Genomic DNA, 12846 nt, shown 5'->3' with positions numbered 1-12846 from the left:
ACTTAGCAACTAAAGAAAATATTTAAAAATTAATATAACAATAATGTTGACTGTTTTTTGTTGCTTGCTGTGTGAAAAGTATCTCCTTTTTGTAAATTGCATGCAGCTTGGAAATGGGTCATTTTAAGTTCAGTTTCAGCATAGTTTGACTGGTCCATTTCAATTCTGCATCTATTTTACACAAAATATGCATGAACTACTACTTTAATCCTGAAATCCTTATTCGTTATGTTCAAAAATGTGTTGTTGGGGTTTGAAAACATGCCCATTGAATGATTAATGTAGCATGCTGTCCATTTTGACGCAGCCGCGCGCACACGCTATCACTCTGGTGAGCAAGAGTCGAGGTGTTTTTTTTTTTACCCTTGGCTTGGACAGTTTTGCAGTACTAAACGGCACTTGGATTATATGATTTTATGCCTTCAAGCTATTTGCCTTTTTATAGAGACTTGTACATTAGCTTCATGGTTTTCATTATGATCTAAGAAACGACTGAGTCTTTAAAGGACAACTGAAGTGAAGACTATGGAGCCTGCCATATTTCTTTCCTTTTTAAATAATACCAGTTGTCTGGCAGCCCTGCTGATCTGTTTAGCTGCAGTAATAGTGTCTGAATAACACCAGAAACAAGCATGTAGCTAATCTTGTCAGATCTGACAATAACACCTGACCTGCTGAAAGTATTAGAGGAAGAGGATCAGCAGGATAGCCAGGCATCTGATATTGCTTAAAAGGAAATAAATGTCAGTCTCCTTATCCTGCCCACTTCAGTTGTCCTTTTAAAGGTTCGTATACACGTCCGATGAAGATCGTTACCAAGGAACGATCTGTGACGTATGCACGATATTAAAATGAGACCTGATTAGGCGTCCTTAACAAATGACTTGGTACATATGTGAGCTATTTTAGAAGAAAGTACTGAACGACGACCGATAATGTATGCATGCGCAAACGGAAGTGACGCAAAAATAGATCAGGCGACATAGTACACACATAGACAACTTTTTACAAATATAACGATTTTTGAGTTTTCATTATTTAGATTAGTGGGAAGTACGTTATTTAACGTTCGTGTATGCGTTTGTTCACAGGGTTTAATTTTCATACAGGGAAACCATGTTATTTTTTGAGTACGGAGTAAAGGAACTACAAACATGCGCAGAACATCAGATGAAAGTTATCGGATGATCTCTGTACACATGACTGAACAATTATCTGTTGAAAAAATCCGCCGGGTTGGATCGGCTGAATGTCCTGTTGCTTTAAATGAGCAGTTAAGGCTCATACACACATCAGACTATAGTCTTTGGAAAATGAAAAATCACAGACCAATCTTACCACCCTTCATGTAGTATGAGAGCCATACCTTCACAGTATTTTCTATGGTGCTGAACTCCCCATCAGACAGAAATCTTTGCAAGATGCTGCACACACAGAGGCTGTACAGACACAAAAGATCAGTATCTGCAAAAGATCTGTTCCTGCCAAAAATCCATTCCTGCAAATTGCATTCATAGTCTGAGATCTGCAGATCATCATACACACCTTGTTTAACTGACATTCATCTGCAGATCTGAAAATCCATCCTGGTGGATCCCAGTTCTGATTCCCCAGGATTTCCGCGCAAAAAGTGGTACAATTAATTTTCTGAACCTTTTTTCCTGTAACTTACCGAAATGAGTCAAGCAAGAGTTTAGTATACATTATGAGTATAATAAAAGTGTCAAACACAAATTCTTGTCAAAAATAAAATTTTATTAATAACAAACAGAAATAGCTTGCATTTTTAATCAATGCAGAAACATCAAGAAAACACATAAATAAATGAAGGCAGAAAAATGTATACACAGTCTTGAGGTTTACCCCTAAAACACCTCCTTAGTGTGGTACTCCTTGAAGCAAGGTATTATACAAAGTGCCACGTCAGTCTGGGCAATAAAAACGGGTCTCCTTTCTTATTTTTTTTGCCGTCTTTGCCCTTTTTATTGCAGCAGACCACACACCTCCTTGGAGCGGCTTGTATCAGGGCAGTCTGTGGTAAATGTTCAGCAAAGTGGCGTCCAGAAAGCAGTGTCGGGTTTACGACGTATGACGCCCTGCGCCCCGGTCTAGCTGCTGACTCCGGTGTGGGGTGTTTGACACAGATGGCTTCTGTGAGCTTCCAGATGAAGTCATGGTGGGGTACAAGACTGTCACTATTTTGTTTGTACAGGACATAAGCGTTCCACAAACATTGTTCCAGCAGGTGGCAAAATCTTTTTGTAGTATTTCCACTGCTGTTTGCGGACAGCCGGATAGAATGACATTGCTCCATCAGCCCTGTCCACTTTCCCCATCGTTTTGTTGTAATCCAACACTGCTTTGGGCTTCTCAACCTCCTGTCGACTCCTGGTAGTGGTGCGGGCAGTCTCTGCGTTGTGAACAGTGCTGAGGATGCACACATCCCTCTTGTCCCTCCACCTCCAGAGCCATAATTTTGCCCTTCTGCCAGGCAACAACCTCCCCCTTCTTCAGCTTCCTGGCAGTAAAGGCCGTTTGCATATGGCAAAGGTTAGCCCTCACCGTGCCATATGCGTCAGTCTTATGCTGGATCAGGTGTTCAAATAGTTCCGGGGAGCCGTAAAAATTGTCGTAAGGCAGTACCCCTGATCCAGCAAAGGCTCAATAAGAGTTAGTACAGAGAAGGTAGCACACCCAAACTCCCTGTACTGAGGTGCAAACTTTGTGCCTTTACCTGTGTATATCACAGAGTTCCATATGTAGCCGGTCTTGGCCTCACACAGCATAAAGGACTTCACCCCAAAGCGTGCCCTTTTGGATGCAATAAATTGCACCCAGCTCAGTCTCCCCTTGTACGCCATGAGGCTCTCGTCCATGGTGATGTCTCTGTCTGGAACGTACACAGCCTTGAAATTGGCAACAATCAGCTGATAGATCTCCCAAATTTATATCCGCTTGGAAGCGGGGTGGGTGGCCTCATCAAACTCATCATTGTTGCTGAAGTGCAGGTACTTTATGATGAGGGTGAAGCGGGGCTCGGACATAACGGATACAAAGAAAGGGGTACTGAGGATCTTGTTAGTGGTCCAATACCACTTCTGCAGCGGCTTACCGACAACTCCCTGGAGGATGATGAGGCCCAGGAACACCCAGATATCATCACAGGTGACAGGTTCCCACTTCCGGGCTGGAGAGAACCTGGGTAGAGAAACACCCTCCTGCTGCTGCGCTGCATACCGATTGGTCTACTCCACGATCTTCCGGATGACCTCATCGGTAAGGAATAGCTCCAGGTAGGACAGTAGACTGTGGTCGCATGCGATCTTCTGCCCGGGTGCCCCTGTGAAGGGGAACCTGGGTGGCGGAGCTTGAGTGGGGCTCCCCAGCTCACACCAAGTGCGTGCGACACTCACTGGCTCCTCGGTTTCGCCGTCACTGCTCTCCGACTCCGAAGACAGATCACCGGGAACCTCGCTGTCCGTAGACTCCTCAACGAGCTCCTCCTCATTGTCTCTTCCCTCCAGGACATCCAGCAGCTCCTGGTCACACAAACGCCTCCGGGAAGACGAAGCCATGACCCCAAAGCAGGATACGGGGGTCAAAGGTCAGCGACAGGAAAAAAAAATCCAGCAAATGCAAACACACAGGGACCACAGCGTCTTGAAAAAGACTAATATAACTGCAATATGTATGTTGAGTCCTATGGGAGAAAAGCGCTTTACAAATGGTATTGTATTGTAGCAAAGACTGGAAAGGCAGAAATCGCTCAAAGCACAGAAATTGCAAAGCAGAGCTGACAAGCAGACTAAGATATGGACACTGGGACTCTGAAAGAGGAAGAGGTGTAACGGTTCTGGCCTTTTATTCATTGTATACAGGTGTTTGCTAAACAACTTTGAATTACCATGGCATGACTGGATTACATCAGCTTTGTGTACTGATGTAATCCAATTATGCTGATTGCAGCCACCGGGGGGGGGGGGCTGGCGCCGGCGCCTGATCACCATCCGAGGAAATGACACACCAGGTGACACAGAGGAAGTGGCTGGGCAGCGCCATCTTGCCTGCCCAGCCGATCTGCCCGGGAGAAGGACACAGGCAGCCCGCAGAGCACCCCGCTGAGCAGCCTGGATGGATGGGATGGGAGGGAGCCGCAGCAGCAGCCCGCTGAGCCGCTGGAGGGATGACACAGGAGGAAGAGGCACAGAGGAAGTGGCTGGGCAGCGCCATCTTGCCTGCCCAGCCGATCAGTACGGGAGATGGACACAGGGAGCCCGCTGAGCAGCCTAGATGGATGGGATGGCTGGGAGCCGCAGAGCAGCCTGGAGTGCGCGGATGCGCCCAAAACAGCGGAGGCAAGTGCAGGTACTGCTGGACGAGCTAAGCTTGTCATAAACAGTTTCAGCTAGATTATTCTGGACGAGCTCAGCTCGTCCAGACCGCTAGGCAGGTTAAACAAGGTGTGTATGAGGATCTGCAGATATAGACTATGAATGCATTTTGCAGGAACGGATCTTTTGCAGATACTGATCTTTTGCAGATACTGATCTTTTGAATGTCTACAGCATCTTTGTGTGCAGCATCTTGAAAAGATTTCTGTCTGATGGGGAGGTCAGCTCCATAGAATAGACTGTGTAGGTATGGCTCTCCTACTACATGGAAGGGGGTAAAATTGGTCTGTGATCTTTCATTTTCCTAAGACTATGGTCTGATGTGTGTATGAGCCTTAAGTCTTTGTTTTCCTTCCTCTGTATTCTTTCTGCCCATTTATTGTTGCAAATGTTTTTATGCTTCTAGGTCCGTGTAGCAGCAAAATTCATCATCCATGCACCACCAGGGGAATTCAATGAAGTGTTTAATGGTGAGTAATCAATTCATTTTATTTTTTCCTTAATTGTGCTATCCTTTACAGTCAAGATTGTGGATGGCTTTAAAAATGTAGCTGCTGATTGGTGGATTACAGAAGTGCACTCTGTAAGGGCTAGTGCACACCAAAATCACTATTGCAATAACTAGCACTTAGCGATTTTCAGTTGTGTGTGTTTTTTTTGTTTTGTTTTGTTTTTGTTTTTTTAAGAAAAATCACAATGCTCAGTGTTCTCCCCAGTAAAATTTCAGCCGGGTGGCTTGAAAAAGTGGCCGGGTGGGGCACGACAGGGGAATGCAGGGGTAGTGCTTCTCTTTGCAACTCTGCTTACAGCAGAGGAGGATGAGAACAGCTGGTGACAGCCGGGTGCTTGCCAAAATTAGCTGGGTGGAGCACCGGGCTAAAAGAGCCTGTGGAGAACACTGATGCTGCTGTAGGAAAACCCTCATAGGGCTTCAGTAGCCAAGCGCTTTTCAAAGCGCTGGCGATCTGAAAAGCGTGAAGAATCGCTCTTGGTGTGCACTAGCCCTAACTTAAAACACTATTCAGTTGGTTCCTTCTGTGTTTCATCTATGGTAAGTGGACTGCACTATCTCCAACCAAAAATAGATCAATCAATAAGAATCAGAGTGGATTATAAACTATTGTTTGCATAGCTTAAATTGGCAGTATGTGTTCAAGATCAGGTATAGGGTTGTGTATGTTTCTGTGCACTAAAATTTTCCAGCGCGTGAGCATTACGTAGTCATTTAATATTGACTGTTTGCTTACCATAGGTGTGTGGCCTACAAATCACCCCATTATAAAACAAAATAACACTTTTCCTGCCTATCAAACTGTGAGGCAGGCAGGCTCTGCACAGTGCTAATGTAGAAAGGAAAGCAAATGGTTCACGAGTACAAATATAGCATCCATGTTTTAGTTTAGTATTCTCACCAGTATAATATGTTTATTTACATACTTGTGCATGTTTCTACATGTCAACAGCACAAATAGATCACAGACCGTGCTGTGGATGTCAGGGCTGTGGAGTCAGAGCAATTTTGGGTACCAGGAGTTGGAGTCTGATTTCACAAACTGAGTCAGATGATTTTGTACAAAATCCACAGCCCTGGTAAGTATTAGACCGAGGAGTTGGAGCCATTTTGGGTACCTGGAGTTGAAGACGGTGGTTTCATAAACTGAGGAGTCTGAGTTGAAGTTGGAAGATTTTTGTACCGACTCCACAGCCCTGGTGGATTTGTTGCCCACGATCTGCAGCCTAGCACCCCTGGACAGGTGTGCAACCGGCGAAGCTACCATTGTACATTTTTTAAAGTCGCTACAATGGTAACTTACTAGCATATTTTTGGGATTTGTATTCATTGCTGAATAAACCCACTATGTATGACCATATAGTGTATTCCCACTTCTCTGCAAGCCGCAGGGGTTGTTGCTGCAAAAAATTGCCCTCTTCCAGTGTGTGGATGCAGATTGGCAGTGTCTTTTTGATTCCATAGCCAATTGGCAAGCTTCCAGCATTAAGCAACTGCATAAAAGTTGCTACCACCACTGTTGTCTGTGCACATGGGAGGAAGTGTTATGTCGCTCTAATTTCACTTTAACCACATCATGCCACGAGCTGAAAGGAACAAAATGCACATATCCTACATGTACACTTTGGGCAGAATAGACAGACTTGTATGAAGATCCTGTTTGTACTGAAGGTGCACAAATAGGACATTTAGAATGTCCATATAGTGAGTGGTTGAAGAGACTACTAAGTCTAAAATCAACATTTTATATTTCATTGTCCTAAAAATCTATGACTTTACCTGTGGTGGTGTTGTAACACACCCTCGGGTCAAACACAGTGATTCCAGCCCTGGAGACTTGGGCGCAGCCGTCGTCACCATAGGCCGTAACAGGAATTACGGCTATAGCAGCACACAGGGAGTAACTTCAGCGCTGTCAGAAGACGGCGTTGAAGTTACTTCTAAAACACAATAATTTTGGCTTCCAGCAATCGCTGGAAGCCAAATTATTTAATTTCCCCGCCATCCATGGCGGCCTGGAGGGGGAATAGTATTTTACACAGCCGGGAACTTGTGCAGCAGCAGGATCAGCTGTATCCTGCGCCAAAGTCTACCAGAGCCGATATCTCTCATACGTCCCTCCGGTTCCCCTCTTTTGTGCTCTTGGTACATAGCCCCCCCACTGTTCTCTTTATCTGAGATGGTGCCATGGAATTGCCGCAGCACTTGTCTGTAAGGAGGTGTGGCCACACACACTAAAAGCTGGTGCATGTAGGGCTCTGAGGGTGATCAGAAACCCCGTTAGTCATTGTACATTTTTATGACAACGTGATACATGCAACCTTAGATCCCACAATTATAAGACTTTAATAATGGCACAGATACTGCTGCTTCTTACTCCACACTTCCCTTTTTAGTCTTTTCCTCTTTTTTTTTTTTTTTTTTTTTTTTTTTTTTTTGTCTCATTCAGTCATATACATCGCATGTAATTCAAACCGAGTAGTCAGGTCACAACTGAACCTTTTGACTCCCACATGACCACTCCTCACACCATCCCTACTGATGTCTTATACTGACTGAATGGAGGAAAGACAGTGTACAGCTAATAGTACAGTATCTGCAATAAATTTATGGTGACTTGGTAATTTCCTAGTTTGAATTGCTAACCATTGGATTTATGGATGGATATGGGTTAGTGAATAATCCTGTTGGCATGCTCCCAGGCGTACCCGTTGTATTAGTTGTGATACACAGAATTTGTGGACTCTTTGGGAAAACAGAACAAATTATTAGAGTGCGGGTAACCATATGGGAGTCAGCATGTTTTCTTGAGTGCTCTCCAGATAGTTTTCATATAGATGGATACAACAGACAAAATGGTATTCGGGGTAAGAAACAGTGTCTGTGCTTTTATGCAAATAATTCCACGTTGGTGCAGGATTACGTAAGTTCTGTATGCTAATACATGAAGCATGAAAATTGACCCTTCCACTCCTGCCAAAGGTGGAGTTAAACCGGTCTATTTTTAAGCTTCATACATTGCCATACATAATCAGAATAATCCTGCATGAAATTATTTGCATTGCATTGACCACCCCTAATCCGAATATAACGGCCTGTCTATGTGCATGCATCCTCTTGAGTGTCTCCTTTAAAGAATTCAGGCCTCTTTCACATGTGAACTGCCCACTTGTGTTACCTGGTGGCAGAATAATGCATAATCAGAATCTGAATCATTTCACCAAGCATGACTGGGTCATACCCGGAATTGGTTTTAGCAACAAACAGGCCTCACTGGAATTAGAAGTGAGAAAACAAGACAGTGAAAAACATATGACAATGCTCTATAGGTACAATGATGCAATGACATTACAGAAAAAGTGGGAGACCACTGAGACAAAAAATAAAAAATATAAACGCACACAACAGTAGTAGTGCAGAACCCACTCGGTGACATGGGTGCGGCCCCTAAAGGGGTGCGACTATAGGGGAGGTCCTGGTTTGGAGGGAGTTCAAGAGTCTCACCGCTGTGGGGAAAAAAGTGTCCCTGTGCCTCGATGTCTTGGTGGGGAGGGCCGGGAACCTCTGGCCCGATGGAAGTCGTTTGAAGAACTGATGGCCTGGGTGCGACTGATCATTGACAATTTTTCATTGCTCTCGACCTCATCCTGGAGTTATGAATGAGCTCCAGCGGGGGGAGGGGTTTTCCTATTTTCTGTGCTGTTCTGATAACCCTCTGTAGTTTGTATCTATCGGTGGCTGAGGCGCCGGCATACCAGATGAGGATGGAGGAGCAAAGGACCGACTCGATGGTGGCAGAGTAGAAAGACTTAAGTAGTTCATGGGTCATGCCAAACTTTTTTTAGTTGGCGCAGGAAGAAAAGTCTCTGCTGGGCCTTCTTTTGGGTTGAGATGGTGTTTGTTTTCCAGTTCAGGTCCGCGGAGATCGTAGTGCCCAGGAGATGAACACTTGATACTCTTTCAACTTCAGACCCATCAATATGGATCGGACGGGGGGGGGTGGTGTTTTGCCTTCTGAAGTCAATGAGCATCTCAACGGTTTTGGTAGTGTTGAGGACCAGCTTGTTCTCCCTGCACCAATGGCAGATTCTTTCCACCTCTTGACGGTAGGTGCGCTCATTGTTTTTGCTTATGAGGCCAACAATGGTGGTATCGTCAGCAAATTTGATGACCTTTACTGAGTTGGCCATGGATGCGCAGTCTTGTGTAAAGCGAGAACAGGAAAGGTGAAAGGACACATCCCTGTGGGGCTCCAGTGTTGGTGATTTTTGGACTGGTGGAGATGTCACCCAGCTTCACAGTTTGGGACCGGTTTGTGAGAAAGTCCGTAATCCAACAGCGGAGGGTAGGGTGGACGTCAAGTGCCATGAGGTTGTTGTGCAGTATGCGTGCTCTAATGGTATTGAATGCTGAGCTGAAATCCAGGAGGAGCATTCTGGCATATGAGTCCGGTCTGTCCAGGTGGTCCGTTATGTACTCCAGGCAGATATTAATCGCATCGTCAGTGGACCTATTAGCTCTATACGCGAATTGGAACTGATCCATTCAGTGCAGTGTGGAGTGTTTAAGAAGGGATAGGACCACTTTCTCAAAGGTTTTCATGACCATAGATGTGAGGGCCACTGATCTGAAATTAAGGTCTGAGACTCCTTGCTTCTTTGGAACAGGGATAATGGTGGACTTTTTAAAGCATGTAGGAACCTTGCCTTCCTTTAGGGACTTGGAGTATATGGAAGTGAGGACGGGGGCCAGCTGCCGTGAGCAGGTTTTCAGACCGGCTGGAGACGCACCATCTGGGCCTGAGGCTTTCCTGGCATTCAGAGGGGAAAGGTGCCGCAAAACTTCAGCCTCGCTCACTGCTAGAGGGGGAGCGTTCGGGGTTGCAGAGAGGAGGGCAGAGGTTGCTGTCTGACGGGTCCTCGAACCTGCAATGGAAGTTGCTGAGTTCCTCGGCTAGCTCAGCAGTTGGTGTTGCATGTTGAGGGGAAGGTTTATAATTTGTGGCCGACTTGAGCCCTTTCCAAACGGCCCGTGGGTCGTTTGAGCTAAGGTTCTGTTTTAATCCTTTCTGTGTACACCCTTTTTGCAGCTCCTAGTTCCTTGTTGAGAGAGTTCCTAGCCTTCCTGAAGTCCTCTAAGCCTAAGGAGCCGGACTTGTGTCTGATCACAGCCGTACTTAGATGTGACTCTCTAGGGGAGCTGCCGAGTGCCAGCAGGCGCCAGGTTGATGCACATGAGCAGGCTGTAAATTCACCGCCCTCAGCCTCCTGTGTGTAAAAGGCCTTATTCAGATGCTCTTCAGCAGGGTAATACTTTAAAATGCAACATGTAGCGATCTTATGCTTTTCAGTATACTGTACTGTACCAGGGCACATTGGGTAAACAAGAACCATTAGAACTGTATGATTTCCCTTTTAAGCATCCTTTTTGATGTAATTTCTCTTTTACTCCAAAACTGTATTTTATTTTTATCCTTCCTTGGGTGTAGTAGTTTCCAGTTCAAATCTGGGCCAAAACACTATATGCATGGAGTTTTTTTTTTTTCCCAAGTTTGTGTGGGTTTGAATACTCCTGTTTTTTCCCACATCCCAAAAACATACAGATACATTGCCTGGCTTCTCTCCCCACTAAGGCAAAAATATTTAGACTGCTGGTCCCTCTGGAAGAGATTACCAGGGAGGGTGGCAGAAACAATGTCACAAGAATTATTAGGAGATATGGATAACATTGGGAAGAGGTAAATAAAATCTTGACGGCTCATTGGCCTGTATTATGTTTTGATCCATTGATAGAAAAAATTTGTTGGTCCTAGACCTCATGTTACGGCTCGTAGAGCGAAGAACCTCAGAGATGAATTAGTACACACTATCCTTCCCCCAAAATCGAGTAGTAACTGGTTTGAGAGGAGACCTCCGCCAAACGGGATGTTCAGGTGTGGTCGGTGCACTATGTGCCCATTTGTTGACAGAACAAATAGATTTGATTCACAAGATGGGAAGAAATCTTTCTCTATTCAAATGTTCTGCAATTGTGAATCTCAGGGAATTATCAAGTTCCCTGTCCATGTAGAAAAATGTATATAGGCATGTCTACACGCCCCTTTAAAACTAGATTGGGCGAACATATATCCAATATCACAAGAGGGAAGCCGTTGTCACCTCTTGCAGAACACTTTCAGAAATTCCACGCAGGGCAGGTGCTGGGCCTGAGAGCCAAGGTTATTCAGGTAGTCAAACCTAATATCCGTGGAGGGAGTTTTGAGAAAATACACTGTACTCCTCCAGCGTGAGGCTGCTTGGATGTATAACCTTGGCTCAAGGGTGCCTGATGGCCTAAAGGTGGATTTTTCATTGAAAAGTTATTTGTAAATATTGAGGATTGCTTCCTTTCCCCCCCTCTGTAAGGAACCATAGATTAGAATAGTCGCAGTGTGTCTCTATGTGATTTTTTTAGCGCAATTAGCTGTTCTGCCACTAGATGGCAACCCCTCCATACAGAGTAGTATATGCATGGCTGGCCTAAAACTGGGAGGAGCAGCAGCCATGTATAAGAGGAGCAACTCAATGCACCTCTAGGAGATCACTTCCGCCCTGAGGATGCTTGGGATTGGTCCAAGCGAAATATGTAGGCGTGTCCTCACCGGCACCATGTGGAACGCCATACACGCCGCTGCATACAGTTTTGCTGCCGATAGAGCCTCATGCCGCTTGCACATATCGCTGTGAAGTTCTGACTCCGGGCAACAGCAACTTGGGACCTCTGGGCAGACTATCTGGCTACATCTGGCATCTTTGGGAGACCTGCAGTAAAGCGGTTGGGTGAGAGACAGCATCTTTGTGAATGACTCTACGCCATACGCATTCACTCTTGTCATATGCAACTTGAATGTGACTGTGCATGTTGAAGGCAAAGTGTTTATTACCACAACCTCTATCAGGAGCAACTGCTAATGTGTTGCCTTGTTGGGAGCGACAGTCTGATCTCTACACCTTTTGCCTCGGTGTTTGATGCTTGCACCATTGTGAGGAATGCGTATCGCTTAGATTGCAGGGACTGCCTGGTTTCATCCTGCTCAGCCGACTCTGCTGCAAAAGGACTTGCTGGCTCCCTTTTGTTGCTAGTTCTGCCTCCATCCCTTACTGTGCTTGGCATGCTTCATAAGCCGTAGTGGCCTGTCTTCGGTAGAATTAGTTTTGCTGTGGGGCGGTGTGTGTTTGGCGTGGAGTGTGGGCCGGCCTTGTATTATTTTTAAAGTATTGACAGATCTGTCAACTTTTATGGTTGTTTGTTCAGGTATGCACTTTAACTTTTTGATATGAAAATAAAGTGACCACACAGAGTGGCGTTTTTGGACATACACGCTTGGTTATCCTTTTCTCCCCCTTCCCCTATTGGAAAAATATTTAGACTGCAATAGGTACACAATGTCTATGGTAGGGGTTAGATTGTGAGCTCCTCTGAGTGCCATGACCATACACACTGTGTAAAGCGCTGCGGAAGATGTTGGCGCTACATAAATGCATAATCGTAACAAGTTACCTTTAGAACATATGCATTGGACCTTGAAAGCCACTTTTCAGTGTCTGAAGCCTATTCTATGTATGCTGGTCACTAATGTCTATTTCATTACATTTTAATTCATAAAGTTCTATAACAATATTTTAATACATTTTATTCCCTTTTTATACAGATGTACGGTTCCTGCTTAACAATGACAACTTACTCAGGGAAGGTGCTGCTCAGTAAGTTCTGACTTCATGATATTCATACTAAACGTTCTAATTTTGTCAATGATTTACAATGAGCATGTTGGCAAATTCATTTGGCATGTTACAGAAAACCTGTACTGAAAAAAAGTTCCCCTGGGGGTATTTGCCTCAGTAGGGGGAAGCCTCTGGACCCTATTGAGGCCGTCCGCGCCCCCCCCCCCCCCATCCTCCTGTG

At 45.1% G+C, this 12846-nt stretch overlaps 1 protein-coding gene across 1 annotated transcript in view; it reads left to right on the top strand.

Moving 5' to 3' along the window:
* Positions 1–12846, top strand: part of LOC137563685 (F-actin-capping protein subunit alpha-2) — a 61786-nt gene that overhangs the window by 14578 nt on the left and 34362 nt on the right. Inside the window, exons 2-3 of the mRNA XM_068276435.1 lie at positions 4798–4861; positions 12593–12644. Coding sequence (XP_068132536.1) covers positions 4798–4861; positions 12593–12644 — 116 coding nt within the window. The remainder of the gene's footprint in view (positions 1–4797; positions 4862–12592; positions 12645–12846) is intronic.

The sequence above is a fragment of the Hyperolius riggenbachi genome, chromosome 3, assembly GCF_040937935.1.
Source record: "Hyperolius riggenbachi isolate aHypRig1 chromosome 3, aHypRig1.pri, whole genome shotgun sequence".
Lineage (NCBI taxonomy): Eukaryota > Metazoa > Chordata > Amphibia > Anura > Hyperoliidae > Hyperolius > Hyperolius riggenbachi.
The sequence above is the reverse complement of the archived record's forward strand: the minus strand, read 5'-3'. Positions and strand labels throughout refer to the sequence as shown.